At 41.0% G+C, this 20,793-nt stretch overlaps 1 protein-coding gene across 1 annotated transcript in view; it reads left to right on the top strand.

Annotated features, from left to right (window-relative positions):
- Nucleotides 1–20,793, top strand: part of WDR19 (WD repeat domain 19) — an 86,132-nt gene that overhangs the window by 46,675 nt on the left and 18,664 nt on the right. Inside the window, exons 22-25 of the mRNA XM_080796746.1 lie at nucleotides 908–1,020; nucleotides 2,577–2,645; nucleotides 19,147–19,224; nucleotides 20,530–20,626. Of these exons, the coding sequence (XP_080652872.1) occupies nucleotides 908–1,020; nucleotides 2,577–2,645; nucleotides 19,147–19,224; nucleotides 20,530–20,626 (357 nt within the window). The remainder of the gene's footprint in view (nucleotides 1–907; nucleotides 1,021–2,576; nucleotides 2,646–19,146; nucleotides 19,225–20,529; nucleotides 20,627–20,793) is intronic.

Consider the following 20,793-nt stretch of genomic DNA (forward strand, 5'->3'; position numbering starts at 1 on the left):
TCCAGCCCCTGACAGCCACTGTCGTACTTTCTGTGTCTATAAATTTAACGATTCATTGTGTGTCATATAAGTGGAGTCACAAAGTATTTGTCCTTTTGTGTTATTTTGGGTTTTTAAATTTATTTACTTATTTTTATTTATTTTTTTAAGTGGGCTCCATGCACAGTGTGGAGTGCAATGTAAGGCTTGAACTCATAACCCTGAGATCAAGACCTGAGCTGAAATCAAGACCCAACACTCAACAGACTGAGCTGCCCAGGCGACCTTGTGTTATTTTGTTTTGTTTTGTTTTGTTTTAATTTGCAAAATAAGAATTGATGATAGGATTTATGAAAAAATCTTTCAGTCTTTAAGGGAACAAATAGGTAAAAGCATCTTCTGTCTTACAAAGCCGTTCAGATAATTGGAGAAAATAAACAGCTAAAGAAAATAAAGGAAATACAGACAAAAGCAACATTAGACTCATTAATATTTAACTCGACAGATGACATTTCTGTCTCAACACTGCAGATCACCACAGCACTAACGCATTTGAGGTTTTTCTCATTTCATAAGCATTTTTTTTGTGTGTACACGCGCGCGCACGCGCGCACACACACACACACACACAGTTACTTTTCTCCACTTTTCTTTACCACCTTCTCCCATAAACTTCCTCTGTACCTTGGGCTGGAGGCCCAGGGCTGTCGTTATATTTGATACAGTAAATGGGCCTCTAACTCCTCGGGGTAAATGTAAGCAATGATTTGAGGTCCTTCTCCCTCTTTGCTTAACCTACTGAAGCTTCAAACCAAGAGAAAAACAGTAAATATTTTTTTAATCATCTGATTTTAGATCTTATTTTTAAGTTAACAGCAAAAGGTAAACATGTTGCTCAGATGTTTTACTCAATGAACTTCTTTCGTAGGTTCTGAAGATACTTCTAATGAAGACTATCAAAGCATCGCCTTATATTTTGAAGGAGAAAAAAGACATTTTCAGGCTGGAAAATTCTTCTTGCTGTGTGGCCAGTATTCACGAGTTAGTATGTCCCAAGAAAATACATACACATTGAACTCCACAGGAGTGCTTAGAGGAATTTTTTTAAAAATTTATTTAAGTGATCTCTATGCGCAATGTGGGGCTCTAACTCACGAGCCCAAGATCAAGAGTCACATGTTCCACCAACTGAGCCAGCCAGGTGCCCCAGAAATATTTTAAAATATATTATGCTCCCAGACACCTAGATCTGAAGTCTGAGTTAACTTTAAATCCTCTCTCTCTCCCACAGCCAATCGCATTCTTCCTTTGTGGTATCTCTGACATCTGTCCCTTTTCATTCTACCTACCATCGACTTAATTCAGACCTGGGTCACCTCACTTACTATTTGATTATTAAAATATTATTTCTATTTTCCCTGTTTTTAGTTTCTGTCCCTATAACTCACCCTTCATTTTGTTCCCCAAATGGTACATACTTGCATTGCTAAAGATCCCCACAGCGGGGGTTCTAGTAAGGACGGAACTAAGTGATGCTGTGCATTCATTGTGTGACAGGTTGGGGACTACTGGGTGGCACCTGTTTGGTCTGACAGAAATAGCTTCTGCTTCCAGAACATTGTTGCCTTTCAGGAAGTGGTCCTACTAGTGCCCGATCAGAGGGTTTTTCATGAAAACTGAAGTCTCAGGCTCCCAATTTTAAAATAGGGGACCCAGATATTTGTATAATACCTCACTCACCAAAGAAACACTGTGTGTGAACTTAGCCTTCTGCTTACAGTTCACTGTAACCAACTTACAGTTTCTGGCCACTTAGATAAAATCCAGACTCCTTAACTGACACTCAAGAGAATTCCCACAAATTGACCAATGAGCCCGAACTTCCCAACCAGCTGTTGGCCTCCAGCTGTTTCCATTGAAAAAAACCTATATTCCTGCTAGCCTTTTCCCAGTCCTTTTCTCATCTAGATTCTCCTCTTCCCCACCTACCACGGACCTGTTCCTCTTCAAGTCCTTTTTCCTGGGTGGCACCTCTGAGACCATCACCATGTTGATCAACTTTTCTTCCTCGGAGCACCTATGAAAACAACCAGTCATACTGCCCCTTTGTCATTTAAACTTTTATAACCTTAATTTTCTTCATAGATGTGGTGGTGTAGTGTTGTGGAATTAGCCCATTACGACTTAAAATAATTGGTTCCTTGTATCATGACATCACACAGATCTGCCCTTCTTGGGATTCTCCCCAGCAGCCAGCACAGTCTCATGTACGTAGTAGCACATGGGCAGTAGATACCTGTCAGACGAACAAATGAATGAAAATAATTATTTCTTCACAATGAAAAAGGGCTTATTTTTCATTCTCCTCTCACCAGAAGTCTGAACTAAATTCTGTAGAAGGTTCACTGGATCCTTCCATTGCTCAGACTGCACTCAGCCTTTCAAGTGTGTATTTTAAGACCCAGACAACACACGCTCCTGGCTGAGAGGAGGGTACTTTCAGGAACTGTCATTACTTTGAGTGTGTGAAAGCTTTGTTTTTCCCCAGGGTGAAAGCGGGCTGCACATTTTCAATTGCTCTGCAATTCTCATTTCAGGCACTTAAACATTTTCTGAAATGTCCGAGCTCAGAAGATAATGCGGCCATAGAAATGGCAATTGAAACTGTAAGTAAACTCTGTAATGTGAACCTTTGAGAATGCCAATGTGCAAAATTAGACAGGCGGAAGTAGACCAAAGAGTGTAACCAGTCCCTAGGTACCCATCATCTGACTTCGGCAGCGATCAACATGTGACCATTCTTATGTTATTCATACCCCCCACCTCTTTTGCTGTATTATTTTAAACCAAGTCATTTATTTATGGGCACAAAATCTGTCTATAAAAGATAAGAACCTTTGGATTTTCTTGTAGGTGTAACTTGCATGCAGTAAAGTGCACAGATCCTAAATGTAGAGCTCATTTTTTCATATGTGTACACTGGTGTATCCCCTATTGAGATCAAGATATAGAACATTTCCAGTTTCCAGAATGCTCTCTTATGTTGCCTCCCAATCAGTGCCCCCAGCCAGGGGGAACCACAATTCTGACCTCTGTCCTTATAGACCGGTCGTATCTGTCTAGGTATTTCATATAAATGGCGTCATACATATTTTGTACTATTTTGTGTCCAGTTTCTTCCAATCAACCATTAAGTCTGCTAATGCATTGTGTTACTGCATGCAGCAATGGTTCATTTTTTTAAAAAAGATTTTTATTTATTTATTTTTGTGATAGAGAGCACAGAAGCATGAGAGGCGGAGGGACAGGGGGAGAAGCAGGCTCCCTGCTGAGCAAGGAGCCTGATGTAAGATTCGATCCCAGGACCCTGAAGTCATGACCTGAGCCAAAGGCAGACTCTTAACGGACTGAGCCCCCCACACGCCCAGCAATAGTTCATTCTTATTGTTGGCTGTGTAATAGTCTACTGTACGACTATACCACAATTTATTTATCCATTATTCTGTTAATGGACATTTGGGTTGTCTCCAATTTGGGCATATTGTGAACAAAGTTGCCATAAATTGATTCATGTCCTTTGATGGACATAACACTCTGCCTTATTGGGTATATATCCAGGAGTAGAATTACTAGGTCATTAGCTACATGTATTTTAGCAACAGTAGGTACTGCCAAACATTTTTTTCAAAGTAGTTATACCAATTTACCCTCTATCAGCAGTGTGAAAGAATTTAGTTGCTCTCTTTACTGACACTTACCAATCTGTTTCATTGTAACTGTTCTGATAGATGTATAGTGGTATCTCATGGTTTTAATCCCTTTTTCTAAAAACTGATGATACTGAGCAATATGTATATTGGCCATTTGGATATCCTCTTTTCTCGAGTGCTTTTTAAATCTTTTTTTCTAATTTTTCATTGTATCATCTCATCTTATTCTTACTGATTGTAGGACTATTTTATAATTTCTAGATACAAGTCTTTTCATCAAATATATGTATTGTGAAAATTTCTCAAGCTGTGGCTTGCCTTTTTATTCTTCAGTGGTGTCTGGATGGAAATAAATCAACTTACAAATCTTTTCTCTAATGGTTAGTGGTTTTTAGTCCTATTTAAGAAATCATTGCCCATCCTTTTTTTCTTTTTTTTCTTTTTTTGTTTTCTTCTAGAGATTTGATAGTTTTAGCTTTCTTATTTGGGCCTATGCCTATCCTGAATTAACTTTTGTGTATGGTGTGAGGTAGGAATCAGGAATCTTTTTTTCCCATATGGATATCTGGTTGATCCAGCACCATTTATCAAAAGACTATTTTTTCCACACTGAATTACATAGAGCATTTGTCATAGATGAAATGACCATTTTTGTGTGAACCTGGTGTTGGATTCTATATTCTTTTCCATTGATTTGTCTCCCCTATACCACTACCACACTGTCTAAATTATTGTGTTGTATGTATTCTTTATTATAATCTACTTTCTACCTCTTTGAATTTGCCTACTCTAGACATTAATATAAAGGGAACCATATATGTGACCTTTGTGTCTGGCATCTTTTTTTTTTTTTTTTTTAGATTTTATTTATTTATTTGACAGAGAGAGAGATTACAAGTAGGCAGAGAGGCAGGCGGGGGGGGGGGGGGTGGGAAGCAGGCTCCCTGCTGAGCAGGGAGCCCAGTGCAGGGCTCTATCCCAGGACCCTGGGATCCCAGGACCCTGAGCCGTTTTCAGGGTTCAACTGTGTTGTAGCATGTACTAATACTTCATTCATTTTTATGACTGAATAACATTCTGTTGTAGGACTCTACCACATCGTGTTTGATAACATTTGGGTTGTTTCTACTTCTGAGCTTTTATGAATAATGCTGCTGTTAGCATTTGTGTACGAGTTTTTGTGTGGACTTGTGTTTTCATTTCTCTTGGGGATATACCTAGGAATTGCTAGGCCATATGTTAGCTCTATGTTTAACATTTTGAGGAACTGCCCAACTGTTTCCCAAAGCAGCTAAACCATTTTACATTCCCAACATTGCACTGCAGTTTCTCTACCAGTCATTCCTTGATATTACTGAACATTTAGTTAGAATGCAAATTTCCCTATCGCCTGTGTTTCCCACTAACTGGTAATTAAATCTAGATACTTGATCAGACATAGATTTGATATTTTTAAGAAAATGGCTTCATAAATGGTGCCATGTACTTCCTATTTCATCATATCAGTAGGCTCATATCTTTTTTTTTCCTTGTTAGGATTTGGTTTTGTGTCTAATTTGGATCTTTTTAGATTTTTTTTTTAATTTAAATTCAGTTAATCAACATATAGTGTATTATTAGTTTCGGAGATAGAGTTCAGTGATTCATCAGTCTTATATAATACCCAAAGCTCATTACATCACATGCCCTCCTTAATGTCCATCACCCAGTACCCCATCCTCCACCCCTCTGTCCTGCAGCAACCTGACCGTTTCCTGTGACTGAGGGTCTCGTATGGTTTGTCTCCCTCTCTTGATTTCATCTTGTTTTATTTTTCCCTCCCTTCCCCTATGATCCTCTGTTGTTTCTTAAATTCTATGTACGAGGCTCATATCCTAATCAGCTCAGACTGCCGTAACAAAACACCACAGACTAGGTGACTTAAAAAACAGAAATTTATTTCTCACAGTTCTAGAGGATGAGAAGGCTAAGATCAAGGGGTCAGCCAATTTGGTTCCTGTTGAGAGCTCTCTTCGAGGCTTGTAAATGGCCACCTTCTTGCTATGTCCACATGTGGCCTTTCCAGGAGATCGCTCTCCCTTCCTCTTTTCATGACACCACTGATCCCATCAAAGGGCCCCACCATCATCACTTCATCTAACTCTAATTTTTCCCAGAGGCCCTGTCTTCACATACAATCACGTTGTGGGGCAGGACGTCAGCATATGAATTTGGGAGGTACATAAACACTCAGTCTGTAATGGCCCATAATTTGTCATCTCTGTTTTTATGGTGTTAAGATCGATTATTGGGTGTTGAAACGGTCAGCCCAATCCCCTCCATTTGTAAGGTTTCCTATCGGCCTTTCACCTAATGATTTCAGCAGCCATTAATATTTATCACCTAGATCCATTATTTTATTAGGGCTTGCAAAATGATGATATTTGATTGTCATTCCTCCTGAATTCCACATCAGCTATTTTGGTACACTAAGATAAAAGAAAAGGAGAATATGAGGCCCCTGGGTGGCTCAGTGGTTTAAGCCTCTGCCTTCGGCTCAGGTCATGATCTCAGGGTCCTGGGATCGAGCCCCGCATCGGGCTCTCTGCTCAGCAGGAGCCTGCTTCCCCCTCTCTCTGTCTGCCTCTCTGCCTAGCTCTGATTTCTCTCTGTCAAATAAATAAAATTAAAAAAAAAAAAAAAACAGACCTAAAAGAAAAGGAGAATAAATACTTGATTTTTTTCCCTTTGTTTACTAGTTTTGAGAATAATGAGTTGGTACCCTAGCATCCTCCAAAGGTGACCTCCAGAGATGCTTTCGTTTTTTTTTTTTTTTTTTTTAGTTTTTTTTTTTTCCAATTTTTTATTTATTTTCAGCGTAACAGTATTCATTGTTTTTTCACCACACCCAGTGCTCCATGCAATCTGTGCCCTCCCTAATACCCACCACCTGGTTCCCCCACCCTCCCACCCCGCCCCTTCAAAACCCTCAGGTTGTTTTTCAGAGTCCATAGTCTCTCATGGTTCACCTCCCCTTCCAATTTCCCTCAACTCTCTTCTCCTCTCCATCTACCCTTGTCCTCTATATTATTTGTCATGCTCCACCAATAAGTGAAACCATATGATACTTGACTTTCTCTGCTTGACTTATTTCACTCAACATAATCTCTTCCAGTCCTGTCCATGTTGCTACAAAAGTTGGGTATTCGTCCTTTCTGATGGAGGCATAATACTCCATAGTGTATATGGACCACATCTTCCTTATCCATTCATCCGTTGAAGGGCATCTTGGTTCTTTCCACAGTTTGGCGACCGTGGCCATTGCTGCTATAAACATTGGGGTACAGATGGCCCTTCTTTTCACTACATCTGTATCTTTGGGGTAAATACCCAGCAGTGCAATTGCAGGGTCATAGGGAAGATTTATTTTTAATTTCCTGAGGAATCTCCACACTGTTCTCCAAAGTGGCTGCACCAGTTTGCATTCCCACCAACAGTGTAAGAGGGTTCCCCTTTCTCCACATCCTCTCCAACACACGTTGTTTCCTGTCTTGCTAATTTTGGCCATTCTAACTGGTGTAAGGTGGTATCTCAATGTGGTTTTGATTTGAATCTCCCTGATGGCTAGTGATGATGAACATTTTTTCATGTGTCTGGTAGCCATTTGTATGTCTTCATTGGAGAAGTGTCTGTTCATAACTTCTGCCCATTTTTTAATATGATTATCTGTTTTGTGTGTGTTGAGTTTGAGGAGTTCTTTATAGATCCTGGATATCAACCTTTTATCTGTACTGTCATTTGCAAATATCTTCTCCCATTCTGTGGGTTGCCTCTTTGTTTTGATGACTGTTTCTTTTGCTGTGCAGAAGCTTTTTATCTTGATGAAGTCCCAGAAGTTCATCTTTGCCTTTGTTTCCTTCGCCTTTGGAGACATATCTTGAAAGAAGTTGCTGTGGCTGATATCAAAGAGGTTACTCCCTATGTTCTCCTCGAGGATTCTGATGGATTCCTGTCTCACGTTGAGGTCTTTTATCCATTTCGAGTTTATCTTTGTGTACGGTGTAAGAGAATGGTCAAGTTTCATTCTTCTACATATAGCTGTCCAGTTTTCCCAGCACCATTTATTGAAGAGACTGTCTTTTTTCCACTGGATATTTTTTCCTGTTTTGTCAAAGATTATTTGACCATAGAGTTGAGGGTCCATATCTGGGCTCTCTACTCTGTTCCACTGGTCCATGTGTCTGTTTTTATGCCAGTACCATGCTGTCTTGGTGATCACAGCTTTGTAGTAAAGCTTGAAATCAGGTAACGTGATGCCACCAGTTTTATTTTTGTTTTTCAACATTTCCTTAGCAATTCGGGGTCTCTTCTGATTCCATACAAATTTTAGGATTATTTGCTCCAGCTCTTTGAAAAATACTGGTGGAATTTTGATTGGAATGGCATTAAAAGTATAGATTGCTCTGGGCAGTATAGACATTTTAACGATGTTTATTCTTCCCATCCAAGAGCATGGAATGGTCTTCCATCTTTTTGTGTCTTCTTCAATTTCTTTTAGGAGTGTTCTGTAGTTCCTCGAGTACAGATCTTTAACCTCTTTGGTTAGGTTTATTCCGAGGTATCTTATGGTTTTTGGTGCTATAGTAAATGGAATCGATTCTCTAATTTGTCTTTCTGTATTTTCATTGTTAGTGTATAAGAAAGCCACTGATTTCTGGACATTGACTTTGTATCCTGCCACATTACTGAATTGCTGTATGAGTTCTAGTAGTTTGGAGGTGGAGTCTTTCGGGTTTTCCATATAAAGAATCATGTCATCTGCGAAGAGAGAGAGTTTGACTTCTTCCTTGCCAATCTGGATACCTTTTATTTCTCTTTGTTGTCTGATTGCTGTTGCTAGGACTTCTAATACTATGTTGAACAAGAGTGGTGAGAGTGGGCATCCTTGTCGTGTTCCTGATCTCAATGGGAAGGCTGCAAGCTTTTTCCCATTGAGGATGATATTTGCTGTGGGTTTTTCATAGATAGATTTGATGAAGTTCAGGAATGTTCCCTCTATCCCTATACTTTGAAGCGTTTTAATCAGGAACGGATGCTGGATTTTGTCAAAAGCTTTTTCTGCATCAATGGAGAGGATCATGTGGTTCTTCTCTCTTCTCTTATTGATTTGTTCTATCACATTGATTGATTTGCGAATGTTGAACCATCCTTGTAACCCAGGGATGAATCCTACCTGGTCATGGTGGATAATCTTTTTAATGTGCTGTTGGATCCTGTTTGCTAGGATCTTGTTGAGAATCTTAGCATCCATATTCATCAGTGATATCGGTCTGAAATTCTCCTTTTTGGTAGGGTCTTTGCCTGGTTTGGGGATCAGGGTAATGTTGGCTTCATAAAAAGAGTCTGGAAGTTTTCCTTCTGCTTCAATTTTTTGAAACAGCTTCAGGAGAATAGGTATTATTTCTTCTTTGAAAGTTTGATAGAATTCCCCAGGGAATCCGTCAGGTCCTGGGCTCTTGTTTTTTGGGAGGTTTTTGATCACTGCTTCAATCTCGTTACTAGATATCGGTCTATTCAGGTTGTCAATTTCTTCCTGGTTCAATTTTGGGAGTTTATAGTTTTCCAGGAATGCATCCATTTCATCTAGGTTGCTTAGCTTATTGGCATATAACTGTTGATAATAGCTTCTGATGATTGTTTCTACTTCCTTGGTGTTAGTTGTGATCTCTCCCTTTTCATTCATAATTTTATTAATTTGGGCTTTCTCTCTTTTCTTTTGGATTAGTGTGGCCAATGGTTTATCGATCTTATTGATTCTTTCAAAAAACCAGCTTCTAGTTTCGTTGATACGTTCTACTGTATCTCTGGTTTCTACCTCGTTGATCTCTGCTCTAATCTTGATTATTTCCCTTCTTACGTGTGGAGTTGGTTTGATTTGTTGTTGATTCTCCAGTTCTTTAAGGTGTAGAGACAGCTGGTGTATTCTGGATTTTTCAATTTTTTTGAGGGAGGCTTGGATGGCTATGAATTTCCCCCTTAGGACCGCCTTTGCTGTATCCCATAGGTTTTGGAGTGAAGTGTCTTCGTTCTCATTGGTTTCCATAAATTGTTTAAGTTCTTCTTTGATCTCCTGGTTGATCCAAGCATTCTTAAGCAAGGTGGTCTTTAGTTTCCAGGTATTTGAGTTCCTTCTGAACTTTTCCTTGTGATTGAGCTCCAGTTTCAAAGCATTGTGATCTGAGAATATGCAGGGAATAATCTCAGTCTTTTGGTATCGGTTGAGCCCTGATTTGTGACCCAGTATGTGGTCTATTCTGGAGAAGGTTCCATGTGCACTTGAGAAGAATGAGTATTCTGTTGTTTTAGGGTGGAATGTTCTGTATATATCTATGAGGTCCATCTGGTCCAATGTATCATTCAATGCTCTTATTTCTTTATTGATTTTCTGCTTTGATGATCTGTCTATTTCTGAGAGAGGCGTGTTAAGATCTCCTACTATTAATGTATTCATATCAATATGACTCTTTATCTTGATTAATAGTTTTTTGATGTAATTGGCTGCTCCCATATTGGGGGCATAGATATTTACAATTGTTAGATCATCTTGGTGGATAGTCCCTTTAAGAATGATGTAGTGTCCTTCTATATCCCTGACTACCGTCTTTAGTTTAAAATCTAATTTATCTGATATGAGAATCGCTACCCCGGCCTTCTTTTGAGGCCCATTGGCGTGAAAGATGCTTCTCCATCCCTTCACTTTCAGTCTGGGTGTATCTTTAGGTTCAAAATGGGTCTCTTGTAGACAGCATATGGATGGGTCCTGTCGTTTTATCCAATCTGCAACCCTGTGTCGTTTTATGGGTGCATTTAGGCCATTCACATTGAGAGTGATTATTGAGAGATATGTTTTTATTGACATTGTGTTATCTTTGAAGTCTTTCTTTCTGTCGATTGTCTCTATATTTCTGTTCAATGCTATTCTTAGGATTTTTCCTCTTTTATAGAACCCCCCTTAATATTTCCTGCAGTGTCGGCTTGGTGGTTGCATAGTCTTTCAAGCCTTGCCGGTCTTGGAAACTCTTTATCTCTCCATCCATTTTGAATGTCAGTCTTGCTGGATAAAGTATTCTTGGCTGCATGTTCTTCTCATTTAGTGCCCTGAATATATCTTGCCAGCCCTTTCTGGCTTGCCAGGTCTCTGTGGACAGGTCTGACGTTATTCTGATGGGCTTTCCTCTGTATGTAAGGAGCTTCTTTGTCCTAGCGGCTTTCAAGAGATTGTATCTACAATTATGATTCCTCAATTTTACTATGAGGTGCCTGGATGTTTTTTTTGAATTTATAATCTTGGGGGGGGACCTTTCTACTTCTAGTACATGGACACTTGTTCCATTCGCAAGATTGGGAAAATTTTCATGAAAAACTTGTTCCACTATATCTTCTAGACTTCTTTCTTTCTCCTCCCCTTCAGGGATTCCAATAATTCTGACGTTGGAACGTTTCATGGCATCATTTATTTCCCTGATTCTGTTTTCGTGGCTTCTAAGCTGTTTGTTCCAGGCTTCCTCCTGATCCTTTCTCTCTATTTGTTTGTCCTCCAGATCACTAATTCTATCTTCTGTCTCAGTTACCCTAGCTTTTAGAGAATTTAGATTAGATTGGAACTCATTGAGAGCGTTGTGAACCTCATCCCTGGTGGCCTTCAGCTCTGCCCTAACATTATGAACCTCCTCTCTGGTCGCTTTCAATTCTGCCCTAATCAATTCTGTTTGGTCATCCATGGCTTTCTCCAACCTAGCTATTGCCTGGATAATTGTTAGCCTGAATTCTCTTTCTGACATATTGTCTATGTTGATAGCCGTTAGCTCTGTTGCAGAAGGCCCATCCTCTGTATTTTTCTTCTGTTGGGGATTCCTCCTCCTAGTCATTTTGGTGAGAGATGACTGGACAGATGTAGCTGGATGTATTGACCATGGTGCAGTCAAGGTGCACCCTGGAACGCTTCTGAGCACTCAGGATTCCCCACCCAAATGAGAGAAAAAAGAAAAGAAAAAGAAAAAAGAGGGAGAGAGAGAGACAGGAAAAAAAGGGAAGATAAAATGGGCCCCAAATGGGCCCCAGGGTAAGGTTTATGACGTATACAAACAAAAACAGACAAACAAAAAGACTGATAAAAGTATATGACGAGAGAAAATATATATATATATATATAAGCAAAAAAAAAAGGAGGAGCCTCGTCAAGAAGAACCACAAGTATAAGATTTATATACTATCCGGACAAACATAAATACACAGAGACACTGGCAGAAGAAAAAGATGGGAGCATGGTTATAGATTCTCGGTGTGGGCGAGGAAGGTTATTTTGATTCTTCCTGGATGTATCTTGATATCTTTGTTAAAGGACTCAACTTTCCTAAGAAAAAGGGGGATTAAAAATTGGTTCACCTATAGGGGTAGCATTGCTTGGAGAAAGGGGGTTACCTTGAAGTTTAACTCTATATGAATATTAGAAAATAAAAATAAAAAAGGAATAAACTGGACTAAACTAAATTAAAAATTTTTTTAAAAATTAAGAAAATAGAAAAGCAAAAGAAAAACACATGTGTATGTATCAAAAAATTCAGGTTAGAAGTTTATCATGGAATTTGATGTACTGGACATCTCACTGTGATGGTAGATAGGTTAAAAAATTATCTATATAAAAAAAGAAAAAAAATGAACCAGAATAATGGGAAAGAATTAAAAATAAAAGTTTTATCTATGAAGTAGTGGTGGCTGTTCTCTTGTAGTCTTTTTTTTTTTTTTTTCCTGATTTGTTTTCTGGGGGAGGGGGCTGCCACGTGGGTTTTCAGTCAATGATGTTCCCTGAGTTAAGTCCTCCCGACCCCCTCAAGGGGGTGGGCTCTGAGAAAAACATTTTTTTTCAGGTTTTTGTTCTCTGGAGGTTTTTATGTTTGTTCACTTCTTTTCTCTCGCCTTGACAGCTTTTGATGGTTTTTGGAGGTATAGAGGAAAGAAAACTGCACCCCAACCTCCCTCTCAGAGAGAAGCCTCAGTCTGCTCCCCTGCAGGTGCTGCAGCCGCTGGGCCGCTGGCAGAGCAGGTTCTGAGTCACGGTCCCTGGGGACGCAGGATCTCCTGCTTGTACGCAAAACCAAGGCAGTTGTGGCTGTCTGGGCAGCTCCAGACCGCCAGAGAGGTTCCAAGCAGCAATCGCACACTGAGATTTTCCCGCTGGCTGGGGCTGAGAGCTCAGTGCTTGCGCGCACCTCTCCCAGGGGATGGTTTGGGGCGCGGCGCCTCCAGCTCTATCGGCTCTATCGCCGCGTGGGTCTATCGCCGCGTGGGTCCGAGAACACCAGGCTGGGCGTTCGTGCACCTCTCTCAGGGGAGGTTGAGGCACGCGCGCATCTCCAGTAAGGTGCGCGTTCTGCCGTCTGGTGTGGCTCCCAGCCCCTCACGGGAGCCGGACTCCACCCGTTCTCGGGTGCACTGGCGGCTCCGGGACAAAGACCAGGTTTCTCCGCCGCACTCTCTGGCTCAGCGCCAGGGGAAGCTGCCCTGGGTCTGGGGACTTAAGCCCCTATCCCTATCCGCCCCGATTCCCACAATTTCCCCGCTCGAGTCTTTGCTCTTTTGAGTGCTTTCAACAAGACTCCAAGTTAATGCTGGTCCCCAGATGCCGGGCACTCTCGTATTGGGGTATTATTTTCCAGTCGGTCGCCTCTGGTGGCTCCCTCCCCCTTTTGTTTATCTTCCGATATCAGTCCGACGTTCCCACTCCACTTTACCTGCCCACTGGCGTCTTCTGGCCCCCGTAGAGATCCAGACGTGTATAATTCTGATCTCAGGCTGATTTCATGGGTGATCGGAGTTCTTTGGTAGGTAATCAGCTCACTTTAGGGTGCAGGTTGAAAAGGCGCCTCCTCCTACTTCCCCGCCATCTTGTCTCCCCCCACTTTCGTTTTTAATATAATATAGCCTGTATGTGTGTGTATACACATATGTGTGTATATGTATGTGTGTGTATGTGTGTGTGTATATGTGTGTGTGTGTGTATCCAAGATGTGAATTATGAATTTGTTTGGGTTTTATTTTGTTTCAGATTCCACATATGAGTGAAATCATGTGGTATCTTTCTTTCTTGAACTTATTTCACTTAACATATATTCTAGTGTATGTGTGTGTGTGTGTGTGTGTGTGTGTGTAGACCAAATCTTCATTCATCCTATTGCTAGATGCTTATTTTCATACCTTAGCTATTGTAAATGCTGCAACGAACATAAGAGCACATTTTTTTTTATTAGTGTTTATGTGTTCTTTGGATAAATACTGAGAAGTAGAATGGCTAGGGCATATGGTAGTTCTATTCTTAATTTTTTGAGGAATCTGCATACTGTTTTCCATAGTGACTACACCAATTTAAAATTCCACCAACAGTGTACCAGGGTTCCCTTTTCTCCACATCTTCTCCAACACTTGTTATTTCTTGTCTTTTTGATAATAACCATTCTGACCGGTGTTAGATGATATCTCATTGTGGTTTTGATTTGCATTTTCCTAATAATTGGTGATATGCAGTATTTCTCCTGTGCCTGTTGGCAATTTGTATGTCTTCTTTGGAGAAATATCTATTCAGATCCTCTGCCCTTTTTTTAATCAGGTTGGTTTTGTTGTTGTTGAGTTGTATGAATTTTTTATACATATTTTGGATATTAACCCCATATTGGATATAGAGTTTTCAAGTATCTTCTCCCATTTAGTAGGTTTCCTTTTCCTTTTGGTGATGGTTTCCTTTGCTGTGCAACCTTTTAGTTTGATGCAATACCATTTGTTTATTTTTACATTTGTTTGCCTTGCCTTTGGAGTCAGAGATCTAGAAAGACATCACTAAGACTGATGTCAAGGAGCCTACCCCTCTCTGTTTTTTGTTTATTTTTTTAAGATTTTATTTATTTGACGGAGAGAGAGAGATCACAAGTAGACAGAGAGGCAGGCAGAGAGTGGGGGGAAGTAGGCTCCCCGCTGAGCAGAGAGCCCAATGTGGGGCTCGATCCCAGGACCCTGAGATCATGACCTGAACCGAAGGCAGAGGTTTTAACCCACTGAGCCACCCAGGCACCCTCCCTCTCTGTTTTCTTTTATGAATTTTATGGTTTCAGGTCTTGCATTCAATTCTTTAGTACATTTTGAGTTAGCTTTTGTGTATGGCGTACGAAAGTGATCTAATTTCATTCTTTTCAATGTGGCTTTCCGGTTTTCCCAACTCTGTGGCAGGAGAGGGGCAGGGAGTACACCTGTCTTGTTCACTTGTATGTATGTATGTATGTAGGTATGTATGTATTTTTTTTTTTTTTTTTTTTAAAGAGAGAGCATGAGCAAGTGGGGGGCAGTGGGAGAGGGAGAGACAGAATCCCAAGCAGGCTCCACGCTCAGCATGGAGCCTAACACAGGGCTTGACCTCCTGACCCTGACATCATGACCTGAACCCAAATCAAGAGTCAGATGCTTAACCAACTGACCTACGCAGGTGCTCCTCCCAACACCTTTATTAAAAAGACTGTTCTTTCTTCATCGTATGTTTTTGGATCCTTTGTCATAGATTAATCATCCCTATATGTGTGGGTTTATTTCTGGGCTCTCTACTCTGTTCCTTCAATCTGTGTGTGTGTTTTTGTACTAATACCATACCGTTTTGATTACTGTAGCTTTTCGTATAACTTGAAATCAGGGAGCATGATTCCTGCATGCAGCTTTCTTCTTCTTTCTCAACATTGCTTTGGCTACTTGGGATCTTTTGTGGTTCCATACAAATTTTTACAGTTATTCTAGTTTTGTGAAGTATGCCATCAGAATTTTGAAAGGTATCACACTGAGTATTAGATTGCTTTGGGTAATAGGGACATTTTTAACAATATTCTTCTAATCCATGAGCATGGAATGTCTTTCCATTTATCTGTCTTCTTCCGTTTCTCTCATCAATGTCTTATGGTTTCAGTGTACAGGTCTTTCACCTGCTTGGTTAAATTTGTTGCTAGGTATTTTATTCTCTTTGATGTGATTGTAAATGGAATTATTTTCTTAATTTCTCTTTCTTATATTTCATTAATAATGTATAGAAATGCAAGGAATTTTTGCATATTGATTATGTATCCCGCAACATTTATTTATTAGTTCTAATGGTTTCTTGGTGGATTTTTTAGGGTTTTCTCTGTATGGTATCATGTCATCTGCAAACAGTGACACTTTAACTTCTTCCTTTCCAACTTGGATGCCTTTTCTTTCTTTTTTTTTTCTTTTTCTTTCTTTTTCTTGCTGTGGCCAGGTTCCATTTCTTGGCCCAGACCTGGAATCAGCCATTTCTCTAGGGAGTTCTGATTCCTTTCAGTGAGAAATAGTTTTAGAGACCGTAATTTGGGTGCTAGGAATATTCTGTTTCTAAGCCTTTTCATTATAAATGTTGGCACTTTTAATTGTGACATAAAAATTAGTATCTTCTAAAAGTATCTGAATTTGATGCTGCGGTGAAGTTATTAGAGAATGGAAATTATTCTCTAGCCATCTACATAATGTCATTTTTTTATTATAAATTAGTTACATTCTCTGGTTTTCTCTGCATATCCACAACATTTTCCAACACCTACTTCCTCCAGAAAGCTGGACTCAAGATTTCCAGCAGCTCTCAAGAATACACTTCCCGCCCTTCCTACCAAAGATGGACTGGGATTCTGGTCCCAAATTCATAAATCCAGAAAGGCTCTGATTTGGTTAGTTCAGATGTCCATTCCAAGATTAAACAACTAGTGGTCACAGGAATGGAATTCCTTGCTTTGGCAAACTGGGTTAAATTCCCACGCCTTGACATTCCCACTTATATGGTCATGGAGAATGGGGTCCTCTGAGGCACAAAAGTCCCACTAGAACCCATGGTTGAAAGGAAGTAGGAGCATTTCAATATCAATATCAGAATCAATATCAGACAAAAGTAGTTTGAACATCACTTACCGCTACAATTCTCCCTCTTCCGATTAATAGTCCACAAGCACAAGGACCCATTTCTTCATAGAGTGTTTAGCACATCATGGGCACTCAGTAAATATTTGCTGACTGAACACACATTGGTTCCCAGCTCAGTGAATGCACTATATAGATGGTATAAATTCCCTTCCAATCCTCCATTCCTTTCCACCCTGAGACCCCCTCCCCTGACTTGAATTTTCTTATAATCTGTGCACTCTTACCTGCTGACCCCATAATTGAGAATATCTTAAAAATATTCATACTTCACCCACCCCTCCCCCACCCCCCCATCCTCTACCCGTGAAGTTTCTGAAATGCATTCTTGGTGTATGTGTGTTGATGTGTGTGTAGACGAGCCTTAGTTGGGAATCATTACCTGAGTAAACCCATGAGATGGATGTGAAAGATGGGGCCGGCAGCTGGGTTGGGGGCCTTCCTGCCTCTTTGCAGTGAGCTTCTGCCTTCACCTCTCTGTAAACCTTCTCTACGAGGTCACCACTGATCTCTTACTTGCTAAATACACAAGTCTCTTCTCAGTCTTTATTCCATGTTATGGCAGCATTTTGTGCTATTACACCACACCTTTCTTGAAATTGTTACTCCCTTAGAACACTGCTTCTCCCATTACTTCTCAGATACTCCCCTCTCAACCTCCTTCACTGACTGCTCCTTAAATGTAAGTGTTCCTCAGCATTCTGTCTCCATCCTCCTTTTAATTTTAATTCCGAGTGGCCACATCGGTCCTTACTGCCTCCCCTTTCTGTTTATCTTAACATTTTGGGTGCGCTCAGTGCTCTGAAATTCAAATTTAACCAGGTGCCCTTATTTTCATTTGCTGTATCTGGCAACACCATCTGCTTAGGACCAGTCCAAGCCCTTTAAGGGTATTAACTTATTTAATCCTTAAAACAGTGCTGTGAGTTAGGTATTATTTTTATCCTCGTGGAGGTACCAAGCGACACCTGCTGAAGATCACACTGGTGATCTTTTGTCCTCAGGCAGGCCGACTCAAGAGCCCTTGCTTTAACCATGTCTCTGTACTGGCTCATTCGCCATCCCCCAAAGCCATCAAGATGAGGAACTGTACAGGACTTTTCTTCCTTACACTGCCCCTTCCTTACAGCAGGGGTGAAAGCAGATTTATAAAAGCTTAGCTTTCTTGCACTGATGACACACAAGTGTGTAGAAATTCTGCAGCCACAAGAGCCTCTCCACTCCACAGGTTCGCTACGATCCCTTGTCTACAAGGAACTTTCTAACTTCTCTTTATCCTTTCCCCTGAGGGTGTAGCAAGCTAAGCCATGGGTTGCTCTGTCCTAATGACCATCTCCTCCATGTTCCTGTGCCTTTTCTCACTGTGTCATTCATGTGACGAGGGCAGCACTGCAGTCTTCAGTGTTCGTTCCCTTTGGTGGAGCTCCTATTGTGTTCTTGGCTCACCTCTTTTTTCTAGACACAAGACTCTGAAGCCGCCTACTCTTGTCAATAATTATTCCTCCTAGGGGCGCCTGGGTGGCTCAGTGGTTTAAGCCGCTGCCTTCGGCTCAGGTCATGATCTCAGGGTCCTGGGATCGAGTCCCACATCGGGCTCTCTGCTTGGCAGGGAGCCTGCTTCCCTCTCTCACTCTCTCTGCCTGCCTCTCTGCCTGCTTGTGATCTCTCTCTCTCTGTCAAATAAAATAAATAAAATCTTAAAAAAAAAAAATAATTATTCCTCCTATCTAAACCTAATACATTTCCTGTGGTCCATAATTTTTCCTGATCAACACCACACAACTCAAAGGGATTGAACTCTGACCTCCATGGAAGTGATTCTCCGATCTAGGTCTCCAGGCCAGGGTCCTCTCCCGAACTCCACCCACACTTCCAGCCGCCTGCCCTCTTCTGGGCCCCAGTGACCATACTTTTTCTGCTTTTGGACTTCAGTTGGCCATGGACAGGTGCATTTCCTCGGGGAACTCTGGAGATGCAGTGCTTGATGCTATGCTTTTGCAGAAGGCCCAGTTCCTACGCTCAAGACCCTATTATCTAGATATCATAGTCACTTACCTTAAGGAAGTTTTTACCGAAACATTCAAGAAGTGTATTGTGTGTGTGAAAAAAAAAAATATATATGGCCTTTTGGGACGCCTGGGTGGCTCAGTTGGTTAAGCGGCTGCCTTTGGCTCAGGTCGTGATCCCAGCGTCCTGGGATCGAGTCCCACATCGGGCTCCTTGCTTAGCAGGGAGCCTGCTTCTCCCTCTGCCTCTGCCTGCCTCTCTGTCTGCCTGTGCTCACTCTCTCTGACAAATAAATAAATAAAATCTTTAAAAAAAAATGGCCTTTTGATATAGCAACTTAAGCTATAGCTTCAAAAGGTAGACTTCCATTTCCTTAGCCCAAGATTATTTGTCTCCCCCCAGTTCCCCTCCCTTTCTAGTTTTAAGATGCCGAATTATGGTTTCTTTATGGTTTCAGGTTGGTCAGGCCAAAGATGAACTGCTGACCAGCCAGCTGATAGACCACCTGATGGGAGAGAGTGACGGCATGCCGAAGGTACCAGAACTGCCATTTGGATTTTATGTAATTTAGTTATGATCTGACCTTATTCTGCCCTGTTTTTACCTACTATGGCTTATTGAATTTTCTGTCTGAATACGGCTTGAGGTCTGCTAGACAGACCGTGCATTTTAGAGGCTATTGGATATATTCACTCTTTGAAATTGGCACGGCCACCTGTGCGATAGACACAACCCTCCCCCTCAAGATAACAGTTCTTACCACCTACAGTTTTCCTCAAAGGTTAAAGGTTGTATTTGTTCTGGGAACTATGAAAAATATTATTAGAACTATGAGTTGGCATTAATCCCTAAAAATCAGTATACTTTGTTCATATTTCAAAAGGTATGGGAATGAATGGCAATCATATTTAGCGTGAAAGTAACTCAGTGTAAATATAAAGGAGAAATAAATCATTAAGAAAATATTTTCAAAGTATGTGACTCGGGAGTTCATGCAGACATCAGTCGTCTTTCAGTCCTGATGAGGATGGTCTCTTTGAGAATACCCTTGAGCTTTTTCTTCCCTTTTGCTTTGATATTTGAGGTGATTTTCTTGTGAAGGAAATCAAGTTACTGATTTGGAGAGAAGGTGCTAGAATGTCATAGCTGGAGAGGATTATAGCAAACCTGATCCCTGAGTCCATTCCCCGTATTTCACAGATAGAGACACGGAGACCCAGGGGAGAGTTAACTTAACTTGCCAAAGGTTAAAACTCTTAAACACTTACCAGCCTGCCCACCTAATGTCCACTTATTCTAATAACCAGGAAACCAGTGTAGGAGATTGTCTCAAGGTGAAGAGAATGAGAATAAGAAATAGTCAAAAGCCAAAGTTTTTGTGGACCAGTGAAATTTATATGGGTGTGGCAATTTTTGAAATTTTATGAAGTGGGTACATCGTATAAGAACACATTTTGATTTCAAGCACTCAGGAGATATCTCTGTGGGAGGAGGGTTAGGAACACAGACTCTGAAACCCCATTACTGGGGCTTGATCCCAGCTCCGGAGAGGCCCTCTTGGGTACGTTTCTTATCAGTGCAATTAGCATATAACCGTGCCTTTCTCCCAGGGAGGGCATGAGGATTTAAACACATTACTATTTCTCAAGTACTGAAAATAAGACCTGGTGCATATTAAACTATGAATTTTAAATACTGGATAAATAAATTCTTTATTCAATGGATTTTTTTTTAAAAAAACGTTTATCCAAAGTGGATTCCAGCGGAAATGCAAAATTGTAGGTGTTTCTCCCGTTCGCTAGTGAAGACAGTGACGTTTCTGTAACGGTTTGCGTGTTAGGATGCCAAGTACCTGTTCCGCTTGTACATGGCCTTGAAGCAGTACCGGGAAGCCGCCCGCACCGCCATCATCATCGCCAGAGAAGAGCAGTCCGCGGGTAGGTCCGGGCTTCGTGTTTTTCCCATATCCAAGGAGTGGCATCAAGCTCCAGCCCCTCTTCTGTGCGGGAAGTAGTAGCCCTTTTCTAACGCGGGTTTGCTCTGAAGCCGGAAGACTAGGGAAAGGACCGTTTGTGGGTCCGAGGGGAGCGAGACAGTGCCCCAT

This window comes from Martes martes (genome assembly GCF_963455335.1).
Source record: "Martes martes genome assembly, chromosome: 2".
Lineage (NCBI taxonomy): Eukaryota > Metazoa > Chordata > Mammalia > Carnivora > Mustelidae > Martes > Martes martes.